Source organism: Quercus suber, unplaced genomic scaffold (assembly GCF_002906115.3).
Source record: "Quercus suber isolate HL8 unplaced genomic scaffold, Cork oak 2.0 scaffold_151, whole genome shotgun sequence".
Classification (NCBI taxonomy): Eukaryota; Viridiplantae; Streptophyta; class Magnoliopsida; order Fagales; family Fagaceae; genus Quercus; species Quercus suber.
Genome location: NW_027069612.1, coordinates 599,844 through 622,110, shown reverse-complemented (window position 1 = coordinate 622,110; position 22,267 = coordinate 599,844). Strand labels below are relative to the sequence as shown.

General features: G+C 33.5%; 1 protein-coding gene across 2 annotated transcripts; it reads left to right on the top strand.

Moving 5' to 3' along the window:
* Nucleotides 1-18,807: 18,807 nt before the first annotated feature.
* On the top strand, nucleotides 18,808-21,705 carry LOC112022276 (putative receptor protein kinase ZmPK1). Of its 2 annotated transcripts, none has more exons than XM_065777267.1 (2): nucleotides 18,808-19,077; nucleotides 19,112-21,705. In XM_065777267.1, the coding sequence occupies exons 1-2, from the start codon at nucleotides 18,938-18,940 to the stop codon at nucleotides 21,363-21,365; spliced, it is 2,394 nt and encodes a 797-aa protein (XP_065633339.1). In that variant the 5' UTR covers nucleotides 18,808-18,937; the 3' UTR covers nucleotides 21,366-21,705. The 2 variants fall into 2 exon arrangements, with proteins under 2 accessions (XP_065633339.1, XP_065633338.1); XM_065777266.1 differs by lacking the exon at nucleotides 18,808-19,077 and having other exon boundaries at nucleotides 19,212-19,296; nucleotides 19,909-21,705.
* Nucleotides 21,706-22,267: the final 562 nt, after the last annotated feature.

Below are 22,267 nucleotides of genomic sequence, written 5' to 3'. Positions count from 1 at the left end.
TAGTTTTTAGGCTTAGGGTTTGAAAATTGTGGATTTTCAAAAAATTGGGTTGGGTTTCTTTTTAAAGTGAAAATTTTTCAAATTCTTTGAATGGGCTGAGTCCCATTTGCTGTTTGTGCATCTGTGTTGGCCCCTTATGGCATTTTAAGCATTTATTGAGGCATTTTCCCATATGTTCATGCATTTTTCACAACTGTTGTGCATTGTTTCATGTCATGTGTTTGACAGATTGTCTAAGTGACAATTCTGTGTTGTTTTGGACTCAACTAAGTTCCAATCTTTCATGTTGGTCTTGTTTGATCATATGAATCAATTTTTGATCATCTTGTGTGTGTTTTAAACACTTCATTCTGTGTGTGCCTTATTGCCATGCCATGCACACCCTAGGCACTATCTAGGCACACCCTCATGCATCAACACATGCACTATCATGCATCAGCACACGCACCCACATGCACACACATGCACATCTACTTAACCTCATGCATTGTGTCTTTATGTTCTTGGTTTATATGTTTTAGAATGTTGGTTTGAAGTATTTGTACTCTGTCTTCAGTTAGTTTTACCCTGTTTTGAACTAACTTGAATCTAATCAAGTTTTTGTGTTTTGTTTGTGTGTTTTTTCATTTGTTTCCTTGCTGTGTGCTCCTCTATGTAGATGCTTCTCCATTCTTCTCGTGGTAAAGATCCAGTTATTGACACTCCTTCATCACCAGTGCCAAAAAGAACACAACATTCATCTGAGGTTCCAAACAGTGAGAGGTTTAAGACTCCCCTCAACTCTCAGACATTTTCTAGCATTTTTCAGGATGCCCCTCTTGTGGTGGAGCATATTGTTCAGTTTGACACTCTAGGATCCACTTTTATCCCGAGGATTTTTGCAGACAGGGATTGGACTGAGTTGTTTGGAAACTTTGTAGATCCGGTTGATGAATTGATTAAAGAGTTTTATTCGAATGCAAGATACACAATTGTAGAACTACAATGTTGGGTTCGAGGAAAAGAATTCACCATCAATCCGGATTATATTGCAAAGCTTATTCACATCACTTAACCTGCAAATGCAGACAAGTCTCCTTATGATGATAGACAACCAGCTTTGTCAAACATCCTTCATATTCTTGGAAAAAAAATGTTTTAAAAAATGGTTCGGGTTCGAGTCGTGGGTTGGGTCGGGTTGACCCTCAAAAAACATGGGTCAGGTAACAAGTCAACCTGTTTTTGCTTCGGGTCAAAAAATCGGGTTCGGGTCAGGTATTTTTTTGGTCGGGTTGGGTTAGAAAATTCTGACCCATTTTGCTATGACTATCATAGCCACACACACATTCCAATACTATAAAAGTAAGCTCCACATGGCTCTAGGAGGTGGAGACAAGACATTGAAAAAGAAAAAAGAAACACTCTCATTAATACTCCACCTACCCCACTTTTTTTAAACTCTCATTTCTCATTTCTTATCTCTTTTGGTTTTAAACGGTGATCTTGAAGTCTCTCAAACTCTCAAAGTCTCTCATGTTTCTCAAGTCTGCTGCAAATTTCAAAATAAAAATTTTCAATAAGTTGAAGTTGCTAAGGTAATCTACGATCTAGCTAAAAAATAATCAAGTATCACATTTCAATTTTTAGTTCTTTACCTCATTCTATCTTTCTCTGTCTCTCTTCTTGAAGTTTTTGCATTTCCACAATCTTGGATCATCATTCTTATAGTTTTTCATGGTGGATTTGAGAAAAAAATGCTTTATTTTTTTTGTTTTTTTGCTACAAAATGCATCAGTTTCAGTGTATTCTACAAAACCGGTTCAACCATATTGGTTTTCTGGTTAACCAGTCGATTCTCGGTTAATTTCGGTTTTTTATTATTTTTCGGTTATTAGTCATAATTGGATCGGATTAATGTCTGGTTCCTGGTTGAACTAGTCGAACCGGCCGGTTTGGTCCGGTTTTTAAAACTATGCTCGTAACTACCTCGTACAATAAAGAGCGTCAAAGACAGCAAATTTGGAAGTCTCGGGGTCATCTATATAGTGATGGCACGCGACTTGGTAGAGGAGACTTTAGGCTTTGTTTGGGAGTTCATAAGAAAATGGAATGGAATGATCATAAGAGAATGGAAAGAAATGGAATAGAATAGAATGCACTTAAGCATGGGAAAAGAATGGAAAAAAAATGGAATGAAATGAAATTAAGTAACCTTGATTGAATGTTTTAAAATAAAGAAATGAAAATGAATGAAATGTAAGTAATCTTACATTTTTGTACACTTTTTTAATAGGTTAATTAATAATATTTTCAATAAATTTGAAAGATTAATTCTGTAAGGATGTGTTTTGATTCACAGCCCAAGAGATTTGGACAATGGCCCAATAAGCCCAAAACAATAAATTTGTTAGAGAGTGGGCTTGTTAATAAACGTTCAATGAGTTAAAGTATAGATCCCAGTAGGCTAGTTGGTGAAAGAATGAATAAGACAAACAGTTTGAAAAGAAAAATACTCCTCAGTCAGGTCTGAGGATGGAATGTTCTTATATATTTCTCTCAGACTTATATAAATATTCAAGTTCTTGGTTACACAACAATTTCTTTTTTGGTGTTCTAATGATCCCCTCTGTAATGGAATCCTCTTCATTTTATATCCCTTTTCCTTCTTCCATCTTAGCCATCCACATGTAGATCAGATTGCTAATCTCTCTGATACTTGTCCCATCAGCATCTTCTTAAAGTCTTTGTAGGTAGCTGTGAGGCTAGAAGTCACGTTCAGATATCACCTCTACATTAATGCGGCCAGTTGGTTAGATATGGAGCATTCAATGCGGTCGTAGCAGTTTTCTTTCCAGATATTTCTCAACTCTCTATAGACTCACTTCTCTCTGAAGCTTATCCTCTCAAGCACGGTTGTCCATTGCCTAGTACTTGATGGGTGGTCAAACTTCAGGCTTCCACTTTGTTGGCTGAGGAAGGGTGGCTCCTCAGACAACGTCACTTGTTTATTATGACCAGACATCTTTCTCGGCCCAATAACTTACTTACCTTCACGAAAACTTGTTTGTACTTGGGCTTTTTGACGTCCTTGGGTGCAGCCCACGGCTCAATATTCTTATCTGGGCCTTTCATCCCTACATATTCAATCTGTTATTGAAGTCAAGAAATTTAATAAAAGTTTTATTATTTACTTTTAAATAATTTTATGTTTTGACTAATGGTAAAATTAATAGATGTTCTAAGAGTATTGATTTATTATATACTTTTAGAGACTTTTTTATGAGAAAAGTAACAAAATAATTAATTTTTATATTATAAATTTTTATATTTTTCATAAAAATAATGTTAAAACTTTTTTAAAAATGATTTATTAACTATTTACCCATTAACACGACCCTTTGACTAAAGTAGAAAACTGAAAAGTCGGTGTGGGATAGACAATTTTTATTGATAGGGTGGAGTGGATTCTTGAACAACCCTAGTAACAGGCCCATTTCTTGTTTTCAATGGGCATCTATCGTGTTATTGACTAGAACATCTTGCCTTTTTTTCTTTGCCAAAATTGAATAGACTTTCTTGGACTAATCTTAAAAGCGGAAGATCACTACAAACTCCTTCAATATAAAACTCCTTCTAGAAACTATAAATTCTAAGCATGGTGGGAAATTTTTGTATGGTACCAACATAAAAAAATAAAAGAAAAATGAAAAAAGAAAAACCAAGATTACCAGTGTTATAGAGAGATAGTTGTAAATTAAGAAATATTAACTTTTCTATTCTCTTATATTTTCATTCTTAACTAGGAAAAAAAAATCCATCATTTTACTTTTCCGTCCTTTATACTAAATATTCGCGGTGAAAAATTAAATAATTTAAAATTTTCTATCCTCTAATCTAACTAGACTCTTTCTTTCTCAGCCAAAAAAAAAAAAAAAAAAAAAAACTTATAAGGTGCTTGAGAAAGTGATCAATCTGAATCATGTTCGATCCAATTGTCAATTGGCTGATCTACTCACTAAAGCTTTGAATTACAATCAATTTGATGTCCTCATTAAAAGGATGGGGATGATTAATATTCATACACCTGCTGCTCTTGAGGGGGCGTATCACAGTTTGGAGAGAATTGAACATGAAGCTACCAAGAGCAGTGTTGCTAACAAAGCTGGTGACTCAACAACAGAGCATGAAAACGACAGATCAACAAGTAGAGCTTAACACTGATACGACCTGTAGTTTAATACCTTAGATATTCACTTAAGTGCTAACACGTGATGAAGTCAGTTAGAAGTTAGTTAGTCCTGTAGCTACACGTGTGGAAGTTTGTTAGTTAGTTTTATTTGTGTTCACACCTGTACAAATTGTTATATATATATATAGCCTCTGTAATCTTGATTAATTAATGAGAAATATAGTTTTTCAATTGCTTGATCTTTGATAGAGCCTTTAGACAATTAGCCCACATTCTCATCAGAGTCATATTTCACTCAGCAAAAATATGTAACGTGTGGTGATGATATGATGTGTGCTTATAATTAAGCTACTACTTTAGAGTAATTTTTCTTAAGCATCTCAGAGTCATTTTTCTTTTTTCTTTTTTTTGGCTTTAAACTTCACCCATCTCACAATGGTGAAGCATATCTTAAGCATCCTCTGCGACTAGACACAACAATAATAGTGAGTCTTAATACAAAGCTGAAAAATATCCAAAATTGATTTTGAAGCAAATATTAATTTTTAGTCATTTGTTGATTTCTATCTATTTAACTGTCAAAATTTGCCAAATTATCATGAAGCAGAACTTTATGCTAAATAGATTTATATTTTTGTGAGATTTTTTTTTTTCCACTCTTTTTTTGAAATTCAAAAACCATTTTATAACTAGTATTTATGTTATATCGATTCATATTTTTGTTGACAAAGTCAATAGGCATATTTTATTTTCCTTTTATTCGAAAAGTTAAGTTTGGTTTTACGCTTTGTTATTTGTGAATGCAAGAAAATTTGACGGTCACATTCTAATATGAAAAATAAATTCGGTTTGTCTTTGTAATGTAGTCTTTGGCATACTCAAATCCTACATGATTGCTTCCTATTTTTGAAAATCATTAGGATATTAAAAATAGAGATTTAGATAAGTTGTTTATCATTTTACATCATGGTAGATTTATGAATCATGATTTTTTTTTTTCTTAACGTTTCCACGATTTTAATAACATTATCTCCCTCTTTGATCATAATTAAAAAAATTTGCATCTATTTCTCCCCCTCCAATTAGATGTATTCATATAACTCTATAACAAACATAATATAGAATTACTTATAATGGTCGGTTTGTATCTTCCAGCAATATTCATGTGCATTTGCAATTCATTATTGTTGGATAAAAAAGAAAGAAGGTCATATTTTTCTATGTAATTGGCTAATCTTTTTATAAAACGCACTTTACTTGTAATTTGGTAGATCTAAGTTGGTTTAATGTATCAAAGAGTATGTTGTTCAAGCATATCAAATAATAGCATTAAAGACATGAAGGTTGATCCAAGAAATAAGTGAAAAAAGACTGTTTCATTAAGTCTTAGCACAAACTCGACCGATGCTACTATCGAAGATTAATGGAGAAGCTGGACACAAGCTCAATCTATTGAGAACTACGATTTCAAAAATCTCAAATTTGAAATTCGGCCCATGATGACTTCAATGATTAGAGTTTCTCTTCTTACAACCCTAATAATATATAAGGCTTATTTAGTTATTTTAAAAGTTATCATGTACGAAAATAGAGACTTAGAACTAATATACTCTGTGAGAAGCTACCACATTTGCGCGCCTTATTGTTTTGCAACAAAGTGCTTCTTGATCTTCATCGTTTATGAAGTGAAGAACTTTGCAACTAATAATAATCAATCAAGTTGCTGGAGTTAGTTACATACTGTGATCCGTGCAAACGAGTTGAAAGTTCAAATAGCGTTGAAAACTCTATGAACGACCCCTAATTACAAATTACCAATTCAAACTTATTATCAAATAATAAATATGCGGAACATGAACATAAGCCTAACACAGAATTGATAAACCATCTTAGCATTCTAATTTCAACTATACTTATGTATGAATATGTTGCTTTTTAACCGTCCAACAATTAGCATAGACCTTAGTGAGTTTTATAGCAATCTTATAGCCCTTCAGCTGATACAGTATTCCTGATATACTTCTCTCTCATTCACCCTGTTCTTATTCAATGAGCCACATCCTCCACAATCATCCCATCCTTACAAATTATTGAACCAAGATATTGAAATGGATCAGTCTTCTAACCAATTTAATCTTATAAGAAAATTTTAAAATAAAATACATTATTAATGGTTCATTTAGTAATCATTTGGATTAGAGTGTTTAAAGAGAGGTTGTACATTGATATAGTCTGCATTACTGTATCTAGTTATGAAGGCCAGAGAAATGTGAAAAAGAGCACCTTGGTGTAAATGCCCTCAAGTGTTAAACTTACTATTGATGCATCTTGCAACCTCTGTATTTAGACATTACTTTCCTATGCAATTTTTGTTGTGTGTGAAGTTCTTAGTATCATGTTTTTGGAATTGATGCATTCGTGTCTTGGTAATTACCTATTGTTAGTGTTCTGGTGTTCATGTTTTTGTGTGTTGTCATTGTTCTTTCTCTGTAACGTAATTAAATGGATATAGGATAGCTAATTCAGTGGGAGATAAAAAAAACCCAGACACCCATGAAAAAAAAAACCGAGACACCCAGCAGTAAACATGAAGAAGAGTAGAAGATGAAAGAGACAAAGGAAGAGAAAACAAAAAACGAACCTTCAGTGAACACACAAGTCTATTGCCAACACAGTTGATGAGTAAGCCAACTAATGAGTGTTTTTTTAAGAATCAAGATAGTCAGATAGAGAGAGTCAGAGAATGAGTTTTTTTTTTTCTTCTTTCTTTTTTCTTTCTTTTCTTATTTGCCTCTTCTTTCTGCTTTTGTAATATTTTCTTCTGCAAGCTAATAATTTTTGCCGTTTGTAATCTTTTCTTATGCAAGCTAAAGATTTGGTGATGGTTTGATCTGATGGGATTGGTCACATTGTCAGTTTGTCACTTCAGCTTTTTTCTATGTGATAAACGGGCCTTTGTGACTGTGAGAAATGGGGTCTCTGTGAGAAACGGGTGGCCTGATGAGATTTGGTAATGACCGTTTGAAATTAATTAATTGTTATTATTATTATTATTATTTTTTTTTTGGTGAGAAACGGGCCTCTGTGAGAAACAGGCCTTCATGGACTTGGTGATGGCCGTTTGTAATTTTTTTTTTCTCAGATGAAAAAATAATATTATATACTATATTATTGCTATTTGGGGGCCCTCTTATAAGTGGGGGTCTTAGGCGGTGGCCCAGTTCGCCTATAGCTTCAGCCAACCCTGCTTATTTTAAAAGTTATCATGTACGAAAATAGAGACTTAGAACTAATATACTCTGTGAGAAGCTACCACATTTGTGCGCCTTAGTGTTTTGCAACAAAGTGCTTCTTGATCTTCATCGTTTATGAAGTGAAGAACTTTGCAACTAATAACAATCAATCAAGTTGCTGGAGTTAGTTACATACTGAGATCCGTGCAAAGGAGTTGAAAGTTCAAATAACATTGAAAACTCTATGAACGTTTTGACCCCCAATTACAAATTACCAATTCAAACTTATTATCAAACAATAAATGTGCGGAATATGAACATAAGCTTAACACAGAATTGATAAACCATCTTAGCATTCTAATTTCAACTATACTTATGTATGAATATGTTGCTTTTTTACCGTCCATAAATTAGCATAGACCTTAGTGAGTTTTATAGCAATCTTATAGCCCTTCAGCTGATACAGTATTCCTGATATACTTCTCTCTCATCCACCCTGTTCTTATTCAATGAGCCACATCCTCCACAATCATCCCATCCTTACAAATTATTGAACCAAGATATTGAAATGGATCAGTCTTCTAACCAATTTAATCTTATAAGAAAATTTTAAAATAAAATACATTAATGGTTCATTTAGTAATCATTTGGATTAGAGTGTTTAAAGAGAGGTTGTACATTGATATAGTCTGCATTACTGTATCTAGTTATGAAGGCCAGAGGAATGTGAAAAAGAGCACCTTGGTGTAAATGCCCTCAAGTGTTAAACTTACTATTGATGCATCTTGCAACCTCTGTATTTAGACATTACTTTCCTATGCAATTTTTGTTGTGTGTGAAGTTCTTAGTATCATGTTTTTGGAATTGATGCATTCGTGTCTTGGTAATTACCTATTGTTAGTGTTCTGGTGTTCATGTTTTTGTGTGTTGTCATTGTTCTTTCTCTGTAACGTAATTAAATGGATATAGGATAGCTAATTCAGTGGGAGATATTCTGAAAGGATTACGTTGTTACTTCGACAAAGCATTGCCAGCAATACTTCTATATAAAAGTAAGCGTCGGCAATATAAAGAAACAATTTCAGATGATGTCTCTCCTTCAACTGTATATGGTGCTGAACATCTATTGCGCCTCTTTGGTATGTTTATCCTTTTATGCTAGAAGTCAATTATTTGCTTAGGAAATTTTTTTACGTTTTCGTGTTTTAAATAGCAATAAGCATGATTTATTATATTTTAAATAAATTAATCAACATATGTTGCGTATCTTTTGTGAAGTTTTGATTTGGAGGATGATTCTAGTTTTTTACCTTAAATATATTATTGCTTATTGTTTTCATGACCAGCCATATCATAAACATGTTGAGGGCCACAGGGCTGGCTAAATGAGTAATTCTTCCTGCCATGCCCCTATCAAAATTGACTGGCTAGCAGAGTTCTACTTCTACCAGGATAAGTTTTTTAGACAACTGTCTGGTCTGTATATTTTCTACTAAACCAAACTTTATATATCAGGGGTTCTGTATAAATAAAATGATGCAGCACAAAATTCTTAAAGGGAAATGAGAATAAACAAACGAATAGAAAAATAAAAATAAGGATAAAATACACACACCACCCCTGTGGTATACCCTCAAAACATGAAACTATATTATTTTTACCTATCAAAAAAAAAAAAAAAATAAAACTATTCTATGGTTTATTTTGTAACACTTACCTTTCTTGTGGTTTGCTTTATGAGGCATTTTTGCTAATTTTAATGAAATTTGATGATATTACCAGTGCCAACAACACCCATTGGAAAATGAACTTAGGAATCAGCACTATGCCATTGGAAAATTGCAATAGAAATTTTAAATCAAGCTTGTTTCCATTGGAGTACAATAGCTACTTATATAGACTACAGGGATTCAACCTTAATTCTTAACTGACATGGGCCAAAGCCGAATTATTGAATTCATAAATAACCTTTACTCTAGGAAATTAAGTAAAATGCCAATAACTTAATAAACTAATATGACCTAAAATAAAATCCATTGAACCAATAGGAGAAATAAAATTGACTTCTAAAAATAAATGGAACTACATTGAAATAAAAATGTTTTTGTGCTCCCTGCATCATAAAATATGCTAGGAGACTACTTATAAAAAATAAAAAATAAAAAATGCTAGGAGACCATGAGTTATGGAAAATGGAAATGACTGTTTACATATGTTAATCTATGCTAGTACATTTTCTGGTAGTCTATGGTAGCACAGTCCTAAAAATCCTTCCTCTTGCCCTTTTGTGACTGATTTTTATCAAATTTTTCTAATTCATTTAGTTTTGAGTGGTTTATGTGTAGTTTTGTTTCTGATCTCAGTTTAAAACTATTTTTGTATCTAATGCTAAAACAAGGAGGACACGTGAAATGTTTGGTAGATTTAACCTTATTAGCTTAATTATGTGTTTGTGCAGTGAATTTCATCATTTGTTATGTTACAAGATCTTATATGATCGAAGTCCTAGCTGATCAATGTTTCTATGCAAGTTTTTAAATATTCTTACATGTTACAATGGAAATTATTGTTAACTACGTATTCTTAAATTAATATTTATAACTAGTTTAATTTTGTAATGTGAGGAAGTAGCCTTGTTTGATAAATTTTTTCTTACTTTTCAAGAAGAAGATGTGGTGCCAGCTAATCTAGGATATTTAGTTTTAGACTTGTCTATTACTAAGTACAAAAGCTTGTCTATTGCTGATTTTAAATGTGTAGCTCGAGACATAAAAGATGTCAACTCATATGATATCAAATTGATTTTATCTTTCTCAAAAATTAGTTAAAAATGGAAAAAGAAATATTGGCTGATGACTGATCTTCAAGATATATCTGTGTATGTTATATATTGATTTTGGACAACTAAGACATTTTGAATATTTATTATATTGCCTAACAAATATTGTGGTGCTTGTTGGATCTGCAAAGTAATTGATGACTGTAAATGTGGATTGCTACTGTGGCTGGACATGTGCTATTGTTTTTAATTGTGAATATTCCTAGACTAGAACTGCTTGATGTAGCATCTTTTGGCTTATGCATTTCCTTTTGGTATTATAAAACCTGCTAGTCATCTTTACTTCGTGTTTGTAATGTCATTCTTTTGGTATTTGCAGTTAAGTTGCCTTAGTTATTGTACTATGCCAAAATCAAAGAGGAGACATTGATGGAGCTGCAGCAAGAATTAGTCGAGTTTCTCAAGTATAACTTCTTATCACCATTATAACGTGTCTGTGAGAAAAGCACAATTGAGAGTATAAGAAGAATACAATCTTTATAATTGCATATAATGATTTATGCTACTTATTACATTTTTTCTTGGAAGTTTGTGATGATTTGGCTCTCTGGAGCACTAAAAAGTGTTCATTTAAATGTATCTAAAGTGTCTTTAGAGTGAAGTGCGTCACATTATTTAAACTTCTAGGTCTTTGTTTAGGGGAGAAAATTTTAGATAACTTGCCTCAAACATGTCATTTTAAGGAAATTTTCAAGAATGAAACTCCATCATCATTATCATCATTATATTCATCTTGAGATTCAAGTTCTTACAGAAGCATCGGAGTGTATTTTTCCTCTCAACTTACCATATACCAGAAGATATTGAAACCAGCACCAACAAGTAAGATGTATAGGCAACAAATTGTGTACAGAATACTACAAAACTAGAGCTTTAGGTTGATGTATAATCATCTTTTAGATTTGATATTTTCCTGGATTCCACAATTTGAGAAACCAGATGTCTGTGTTTCATGTCATTAGTTTTGAAACGTCTTTGTAAACGAGGGTACATTGCTGGGCAATGTATACGGGAGAAACATCCCAAACAGACACATAGCCCTGTAAAGGTCTGTACTGTACCCCGATATATGTCATTATCTAACAGCCCTGGATAGCAACAGTATGAACAATTGTACATAGTGGAAATTTAGTGAATGGAAATGAGACTACCTGACAGAAGTGTGTATTAGGAAGTTGCATGTGATTTAAGTTTTGCTTTACAGAATGCTTTTTATTGTTGGAACTATGTTAACACTATTTCACCTTTGCAAGAAAAAACGATTTATGGTGCTCAAAAGAGCATTGTTTCAAGTTAACTTAGGTATAGATCTTAACTAGTTTGGAGTTCGAATGATTTCTCTCTAAACTACTTTATCTCAAAAAGTACGAATATTTTACTACTAAATTAAATCTGCATATCTTCCATACTACCATTTCATTTGTTACAACTTAACGAAGTGGTTGGATGAAGTGTTCAACTGATCTTTCATATGGAATGTTATGAGTAATAATTAAACCTCTCCTGGAATTTGTTCAGCAAAAGATGTTATGCTTAGAGAATTATTACACGGTTGAAAATTAATGGTTAGAGACTAGATTCCTATTCGTTTTGGTCTGTACGTCAATGAATTTGTGATCCATCCTTGGTCAAAGAAAAAAAAAAAAATTCTAGAATCTACTTGGCTTTACTTTGGAAAATATTATAACAAACAAAATTCCAATACCAATTTGGATCATTCTAGTCAACCATGACCTGTCCTGTTTGTTTTTAGACCCCTTAACACAAGTTGTTTAACCTAGTTATTTAGCCAAGTGATTACTTAGATAAATTATTCAGATCTAGGTTAACACAATAATATCATATCATGCAAGTAATGCGGAAAAATAAAAGAATACCATGATATGATGATCCAGGAAAACCTAACTGGTAAAAAACCTGGGAAGGATTTAACCTAAGTTATTCTCAAGGTAAAAACAGATCAAATATGAAAGAATTGAAGTTTTACAATAGAACTTAGACCACTAACATCCTATTACTACCTCGAGTAAAAAACTTACTACCACGACCACGTTACATCTTCGAGTCCATGGACTACTTCTTTCTTTGATCTGCAACAATCACAAGTTCTTCTACTTGTGAGTTTGAGACCCCACTCAAAGTTTCAGGTCTTCTTTAAGTTCTTTATGCAGCAACTGAAAAACCATCAAGTTCTGATGCAAATCCTTGATTTTGATAACTCTAAGTGTATGTATGAAGGTAAACACCTCTAAATCTCACAGAAGATTCAATACACAACTCTTCAAAGACTTCTAAAGCATAGCTAGGGTTTTCCTTTTATACTTTTAAGTAAAATACTTAACCCTACACATCATATGGGCTTGGGTTGAATTGGAATTTCTGCATAAAATTAAATCTGTATGAGTTTCGATCGATTGAGTCTAATTTTCAATTGATCAAACCTTGCAAATTTTGACTAATAAATCCCACAATCACTCGATTCTAATTTACATAAAACCACACTTTGAGCAAGCCTAAATCTAGACTCTATGTTTGATCATGGTTTGCCCACATAATACATATTGAAGTTATAATATATTAGTTCCTAAAGGCTTAGAACCTAACATGACCATCTCTATATTAATTTATCAATCAAATTTGTAAGAAGCCAATAACCAAAAAAAAAAAAAAAAACTCAAAATTTGATCGAGGCATAATATCAAAAAAAGAAAAAAGAAAAGAAAAAGTAAAAACAACTACAAATTTTATTACCAAAAGATTAATTATAAATTGATGTGACAATAAATTTAAATTGGTGTTATTTAATAAGATAATATATATGTGCTTGAATGATTTATTGTAATTGAAGACACATTAATCTTAAGCTGTACGATCTATTAGTAAAAGAAAATGTGATGTTACTCTAGAGAAACAGTGCTATTCATTCATGACCTTAAGAAATTGTAAAGGAAGTACCTATGCATTGACTGAAGTCGGTGTCGTTCAATCAAGGCTAGCAGTTCTCCCTCGATTATACGTCAAATAAAGTAGGAATGGCAACGGGTCGGGGTTTTTCCATACCCGGACCCGACCCGCGGGCCAAGACCCGCGGCCCGGACCCGGCCCGTTTACTAAACGGATTTTTTTTGGGGACCCGAACCCACCCCCGCCGGGCTCCGCGGGCCCCGCGAGGCCCGTCCCTCATGAACAGCCCAGCCCAAAATCAGAAACGAAAATTTTAATTTATGATTTTTCAGTCCTAAATCACAAACATAAACACAGAAATCACAAACACAGAGTTCAGATCTACGATTTTCACTTTCAAAATCAAAAACCAAACACAAATTTCAGATCTATGATTTTCATTTTTCCCTTTCAGAAATCATAAACACAAACACAAACTCACATGACTAAACCCAGAAAAAAAAAGAAGAAAAAAATTATCCACAAATTATTGAAATCCACAACTCCCTTCTCTTCTCTCTCTGCAAAGTGAAACTCTTCCATGGCGCCTACACCTTAATCCGCAGCATGGTTCGGAAAAACCTCACTCCGAACAAGCGAACCTACGCCGTCCTCGTCAATGCTTGGTGTTTGGCTGGAAAATTGAGAGAGGCGCAAGACTTTCTCGAGGAAATGAGCCAAAAAGGCCTCAATTTGCCAGTCCGCGACCGCGATCTCCTCATGGAAGGCCTGTTAAACGCCGGCCATCTCGAGGCAGCCAAGGATATGGCCAAAAAGATGACGAAACAGGGCTTCGTGCGGCAGCGGCGTAGGGTGAAGGTAAAGGTAAAGCCTGTGCGGCGGCGGTATGAGGAAGATGAGAGGGGCTGGTTGTGGGCTTGTGGCCGTGTGTGTGAGAGAGTTGAGAGATGAAGAGGGAGAGGCAGAGGTCTGAGCTGAAATGAGGAGAGGAATAGGAAAGTTTAGGGTTTTTAGCTCTATATATATATGTGTGAGGGTAATTTAGTAATTATATATATAACCGGATCTTAACCGGGTCGGGTTTCGGGTCAGGTTTTAGGGTTTTTTAATTAAACCAGGACCCGCTTCGGGTTTTTTTTTTTTAAAAACCCATACCCGACCCTATTCTTTATCGGGCCGGGTAAAATCCGGCCCATTAGGGTCCGGCCGGGCCGGGTATCCGCGGGTCGGATCTAAATTGCCATCCCTAAAATAAAGCAAGGAAATTGGATATCAATTACATTTTTCTATGTGGTTGAAGTAATAATAAATCATAAATATGGCGAGATATATGCATGCTAGGACAAATGACCTTAAGAAATTGTAAAGGAAGTACCTGTGCATTGACTGAAGTCGGTGCCATTCAATCAAGGCTAGCAGTTCTCCCTCGATTATACGTCAAATAAAGCAAGGAAATTGGATATCAATTACATTTTTCTATGTGGTTGAAGTAATAATAAATCATAAATATGGTGAGATATATGCATGCTAGGACAAATGACCTTAAGAAATTGCAAAAGAAGTACCTGTGCATTGATTGAAGTCGGCGCCGTTCAATCAAGGCTAGCAGTTCTCCCTCGATTATACGTCAAATAAAGCAAGGAAATTGGATATCAATTACATTTTTCTATGTGGTTGAAATAATAATAAATCATAAATATGGTGAGATATATGCATGCTAGGATTTATTAACAATTCCTAATATGGTTTATTAACAATTATTCTAAAGGCATCCGTTAACATGACCCGATATATATATATATATTTATTTTTTTTTTTTTTTAGTTTGTCTTAATTTACAATTATCTCTCTGTAACATTGGTAATCTTGTTTTGTTTTGTTTTTTTTTTTTTTTTTTTTTTTTTTTTTCATCTTTCTTTTATTTTTTATGTTGGTACCATACAAAAATTTCCCACCTGTTTAGAATTTAGAGTTTCTTGAATTGCATCAATGGAGGGACACATGAAATGTCACTTTCATCCATTTGGTCATTCGTTGTCCCACATAATTGTTCATACCGACACTTCAATTCTGAATTTTATATAGAAGGAGAGTTTCTAGTTTGTTTGTCTTATATTACAATTATCTCTCTATAAAACTGGTAATGTTTTTTGTTTTGTTTTGTTTTGTTTTTTTTTTCTCTTACTTTTATTTCTAAGGATTAGGTGTATTTCTATCTGAATGGATTGAGAATAGTATTTCTATTGATGGAGAGAAAACTACTCTACACGCTATATATAGCCAAAATGGAGATATAACCTTTTCGCTAAAATTTTCCACAAAATCCTCATGTCTAAAACTATTTAGGGATATGCCCTGTTTTAAACTCAATTTGGCGAAAATCAAGTTATAGGCAATCAAACTTAAAAAAAAAAAAAAAAAAAAAAAAAAAAAAAAAAAAAAAAAAAAAAAAAAAAAAAAATATCTGCATGGAATTCCATGCAGAAATTTTCAAGAAACTCGATTTTCTAAATATTAAGTAAAAACTAGAACTTCCTAAATAGTTTTAGACAGAGGCGTTTTACTGGAAAGTTTTACAAAAGGGTAAAACCCCATTTTGGCCCTACTATATTGCTGATTATGGAGGCAAGATATTGGCATAAAACAACAATTTTACCAGGTCCAGCAATTAGCAGTAGTATAACCTTAAGGTTTTTAACCCTTTATTCATTTTTCCTAGCATGCATATATCTCACCATANGGTTTATTAACAATTATTCTAAAGGCATCCGTTAACATGACCCGATATATATATATATATATATATTTTTTTTTTTTAGTTTGTCTTAATTTACAATTATCTCTCTGTAACATTGGTAATCTTGTTTTGTTTTGTTTTGTTTTTTTTTTTTTTTTCATCTTTCTTTTATTTTTTATGTTGGTACCATACAAAAATTTCCCACCTGTTTAGAATTTAGAGTTTCTTGAATTGCATCAATGGAGGGACACATGAAATGTCACTTTCATCCATTTGGTCATTCGTTGTCCCACATAATTGTTTCATACCGACACTTCAATTCTGAATTTTATATAGAAGGAGAGTTTCTAGTTTGTTTGTCTTATATTACAATTATCTCTCTATAAAACTGGTAATCTTGTTTTGTTTTGTTTTGTTTTGTTTTTTTTTTTTTTTCTCTTACTTTTATTTCTAAGGATTAGGTGTATTTTCTATCTGAATGGAGAGAAAACTACTCTACACGCTATATATAGCCAAAATGGAGATAAACCTTTTCGCTAAAATTTTCCACAAAATGCCTCTGTCTAAAACTATTTAGGGATATGCCCCTTTTTAAACTCAATTTGGCAAAATCACATATTAGAAATTGTTAATAAACCATATTCATGAAACAAAACTTCATGAATAAAAAGTGAGAATTTTTTTTTCAAATTCAAAAACCATTTTTATACTTATCAAAAAAAAAAAAAAATTTATAACTAGAATTTATGCTATATCGATTTATATTTTTGTTGACAAAGTCAATAGGCATATTTATTGTCCTTTTATTCGAAAAGTCAAGTTTGGTTTTACGCTTTGTTATTTGTGAATGCAAGAAAAATTGATGGTCACATTCTAATATGAAAAAAAAATTCGGCTTGCCTTTGTTCTTTGTCATTGTAGGCTTTGGCATTCTCAAATCCTTCGTAATTGCTTCCTATGTTTTGAAAACCATTAGGATATTGAGAATAAAGTTTTTTTGACTTATTGTATTAGTAGGATATGTTGAAAATAAGGGAGTCAATTTTGTACCAGTGGTCTTTTCGATTTAAATAGTGAAACGAAATATTTCGGTATCGATTGATATCAGTATACCGTTTCAAGATTACCGTAATTTAAAATTTATATTTATATATTGATGAATTCAAAAATATATATATTTTTCGTGTAATATACTAGTATATTATTTAATTATTTGGTAAAAGTCCATCTAATTTGCTATGGATTTTTACTTTTAATAATAAAAAAAGGAAAAAAAAATTATTGAGAACATTAAATTTTAGATGGGAGCGTGGGGTTTGGGTGAAAGTATTAAATGGTTTGGTAAAAACTCTATTAAAGGATTTTAAAGCAACCCATCTTTCACTTTTTTTCACGTGTTCCAAGTTCCAACATGCTTTTCTAGCTTTTCCACTCACAGACGTTAAACTTATTTCAATTATTTGGGTTTCAGGCTTCCTCCATCCTTCCTATGGATTTTAGGGGGGTGTTTGGTAGGAAATTTTAAATAACGTTGTTTAGTATTTAAATAATATTACATGTATTTTCACATATTTTTTTATTTACACGTATTTTAAAAAAAATATAAATAACGTTATTAGATCAATATTACCAAATACCCCCTAGATCTCAGAAAACTCTCTCTCTCTCTCTTGCAAGCTTTCAGCCTCTTCTCACAGTCTCAACAAAGTCTGGTACCGTCATTCACTGCATATCAGAAGTCAGAACATAGGACGATCATGATGAGTTTTCGTTCGCTCAATCAATATAAATCCATCTTGGACCAAAAAAGTCTAGAATCGTTGGCTTTAATTAGGAAAATGAGAAGAAGAAAACAAAATTTTGGCAAAGAGAAAGAGAAATGTTTTTTTGGTAGATAATATAATTGACAAAAATTCTTCCAAAGAGAAAGACAAAGCTTTCGTTTAAAGTTTAGACAAAGAGATTAAATTCTATAAGGACGTGGTGTAAAACCTATGTTTTACCCCTCCAATCCCAACATATCATATCATCTTATCATATATTTAAGAATAAACACAATCACACTCAATCAATTCTAATACCCATATATAAACTCAACCAAATTGGGAATCTATTGAGATGTTATTAGGTGTGGTAGGATGTATTGAATTTTAATAAATTTTAAGTAAATGCTAATGTGGCAATCACTTATTGGATAATGTAAAATATAGGTTTTACACCCTATCCTTATAGAATTTAATCTCTTAGACAAATGATTATATGTATCTTTAGAAAATTCTTAGTTTATAAAGATGTGATGCTACTCCAAAGAAGTAGTGCTATTCATTTTGACAAAAAGATACTCATTCCATCCCATTTTGTTTATTCTGTTTGAAAAGTCAAACTTTTTAAGGGAACGTCATTTATTGTCTTGTCTACCTTTTAAAAATATATAAATTTCTAAAACTACCTTTTTTTTATAAGAAATTTCCAAAACTACCCTTCAATAAATTTATAAAAAATTGAATTAGTAAATTAATAAGAGTATAATAGAAATATTAGTAAATTAATGACTTTTATTTTAGAAATAAAACAATATTTTGGGACATTCAAAAATAAAATAAAAAACAAACAAAATAAAATGGAGAAAGTCCTATTTACGTGATGTATTTTATACATTATGATTTATATCTAAAAACGTAATTTAAAGTCACCCTATAAAAACAGTGTTGTAAGGAAGTCACGAAACTTCCATATAGCATTGACTTAAAGTCAGTGCTATTTCACTCAAGACCGGCAACTAGTCTTTGTCCTCCTCGCCATACCGTACGTAAAAAAAATCAAAGAAACGAGTCCTTTTATTTATTTATTTATTTTAGGGATAAACATAATAGTCTTGCTTTTAAGTCCACTCATTTTGATCTTTAAAGCCAATCACAGTTAGGAATAATGTTACTATTTTTATTTTTCACAATTTACACTCTCTCATGTCAAAGTTTTTTTTAAAGAAGTTGTGAAATAGAGAAGCACATCATAGTTTCCCAAACCCATCCCTTGTTTTCGCTTTCATAAAGTTCATGGCTACTACCATTTTGTTCCTCCTCTCTTTTGCATTATTTGCTCCATTCTCATCTTTAACAGCGGAAGCTATGAGTAAAGGAGCATCTCTTTCCGTTGAGAATCCAGAAGTTTTGATATCACCAAATGGTGTTTTCTCTGCTGGCTTTTACTGTGTCGGTTTTCATGCCTTTTGCTGGCTTTTACTCTGTCGGTGATAATGCCTTTTGCTTCGCCATATGGTTCAGCAAACTACCGTCCCATGTTGATTCACACACCAACACCATAGTTTGGGTGGCAAACCGTGACCAGCCAGTTAATGGAAAGCGCTCAAAGCTCTCCCTCCTCAAAAATGGCAATCTAATCTTAACTGATGCTGGTAAGTTCACCGTTTGGGCCACAAACACTTTCTCACTCTCCTTTGTACAATTATTTCTCTTCAACACAGGAAATCTTGTTCTACGTAATACGGAAGGTGTTATTTTGTGGGAAAGCTTTGATTTCCCCACAGATACTCTTCTTCCTCACCAACTACTCACTAGAAACACAAAACTAGTCTCCTCAAGAAGCCAGACCAACTATTCCTCTGGTTTTTATGAACTTTTCTTCGACAACGATAACCTCCTTCGCCTTCTTTTTAATGGTCCTGATGTTTCAAGTACTTACTGGCCTGATCCATGGCTTGTAAGCTGGGAGGCTGGAAGGACCTCCTATAACAATAGTAGAATTGCTGTCTTTAATTCCATGGGGAACTTTAGTTCATCCGATGATTTAACTTTTAAGTCAGCTGACTATGGAGCAGTGCTTCATAGAAGATTGACACTTGGTTACGATGGTAATCTTCGGTTGTACAGTTGGGAAGAGGAGAAGAGGACTTGGGTTGTTTCATGGCAAGCCATTCAAAAGCCTTGCACGATTCATGGTGCGTGTGGGGCCAATAGTTTGTGCAATTATGTTAATGGTTCTAACAGGAAATGTTCTTGTCTTCCAGGTTACAAGATGAAAAATCGTACTGACTGGGGTTATGGGTGTGAACCTGAATTTGATCTCTCTTGCAACAAAAATGAGTCTATTTTACAGTTGGTATCCACTGTTGAATTCTATGGGTATGATTTTGGATTCTTCCCCAATTACACCTTTGATCAATGTACGAATTTATGTTTGGAAGCGTGCAATTGCAGAGCATTCCAATACACCTATCACGAGGATACTGGTTCTTCGAATTGTTACCCTAAGACATTATTGTTGAATGGATATCGTTCTTCAGATTTCAAAGGAGACATCTATTTGAAACTGCCAAAAAGCAAATACAATTCATACGTCAATCATGCAGAAGAATTCAGTTTAGTTTGCTCAAATGAAGGTACGATAAAGTTGGCTAGAATATATGTAAAAAACCGTGAAAATGGGACAGTGAAATTCATGCTCTGGTTTGCTTGTGGAGTGGGAGGACTTGAAGTCTTATGTATCTTTGTGGTGTGCTGTCTTTTGATCAGAACCCGGAAAAGTTCAGGTGCAGACAAGCAAGGCTATATTATTGCTGCCACAGGATTCAAAAAATTTACCTACGCTGAGCTAAAAAGGGCCACAAAGGGTTTTACTGAAGAGATTGGAAGAGGTGCATGGGGAGCTGTATACAAAGGAGTATTGTCTGATAAGCGAGTTGCAGCAATCAAGCGTCTCAATGAAGCTAACCAAGGAGAAGGTGAATTTTTAGCCGAAATAAGCATCATTGGAAGGATTAACCACATGAACTTAATAGAGATGTGGGGTTATTGTGCCGACGGAAAGCATAGGCTTCTGGTGTACGAGTACATGGAGCATGGTTCTTTAGCAGAAAACCTCTTGGCCGGCACACTTGACTGGGAGAAAATGTTTGAAATTGCTCAAAGCACTGCAAAAGGCTTAGCTTATTTGCATGAGGATTGCTTGGAGTGGGTTTTACACTGTGATGTAAAACCTCAAAACATACTTTTAGATTCTAATTATCATCCAAAGGTGGCAGATTTTGGTTTGTCTAAGCTACAAAATAGAGGTGTCATTCCTAATTCAACCTTCTCAAAGATAAGAGGAACTCGAGGCTATATGGCTCCAGAGTGGATTTTTAACCATCCTATTACCTCCAAAGTGGATGTTTATAGTTATGGAATTGTTGTGTTGGAGATGGTGACTGGAAAGGGTCCAACTAGAAGTGCTCATGATATAAATGAAGGTGTGGAGATAGAACACGAAAGACTGGTTACATGGGTCAGGGAGAAAAAGAATGGAGAGGTTGCAAACTGGATTAAAGATATCATAGACCCCACAATGGTAGCCAGATGTGATATGGGTAAGATGGAAATTTTGGTTGAAATGGCTCTGCAGTGTGTAGCGGAAGACAAAGATGCAAGACCCACCATGAGCCAAGTGGTTGAGATGCTTCTTCACCACGAAAATGATCATCACTAACATGGCATGATGGATGTGGTCTTTTCATATTATGCTTAGTTTGATTTTCTCCTACCTATTTAGTGCTGGACATCTTAGTTCATTGAACAATATCCTCTCAATTTCAAGTGTTTTAAATTTTATTTTATGAATTTAGCAATATATAGAGACTACCACATCATTAAACTTTTTAAATAACATGGTAGTTTGTATTTCTTTAATTTTGTAAAATTTAATCTTAACCATGAAATTGATCTATTTCAAATAGAGAGAATCTATTTCGTGTAGGCCAAATTTAGTGTAGGCCTTTGTAACAAGTAGAGTTTTAGTGGAGAGATGTGTAGTGTGCAATGTGTCTTCATCTTGGATAATCAGACGATAAATGTAGCTTGGCAGTTGGTTGTCCAAATTTAAATGCCGGGTCAAATGGGGCATATTACCTTGTTGGGTTGGGCCCACTATGGGCTCTCGTTTGGCCCAAGCCCAGCCATTGCCTTACGGTTAAAATTCCGAAACAACAAATACTCGTCAAACCTTGTAAAAGTATACAAGTGGGTTTTATAATTTGTGAGCCCTTTGTTGTAAACTGGTTAACGAGCTCACCTAATCAGCACAAAGTCAATTTGATTCAGTTGACTAATAAAGTTGGCTGAAAATTAATTTAATTTTTGGTCAAATCTACTCCGCTCACATTTTATCAAAATTGACCACTAGAGTTTGCTTCCAGATAAGAGTAATGAATATTGTTGCATGCAATTCAACCTTGGCTTCAATTATCAATGAGTGTTCTTAATACATGATTATCGATATAGTTTTAGTCTTCTAGAGATTTGTTGCATCAAGGAAATAACAACCCAACGAAGTGATCACACAAAAATGGATCTTTGTTTTTATCCTTTATAGTTTATAATCTCCTGTTCAGT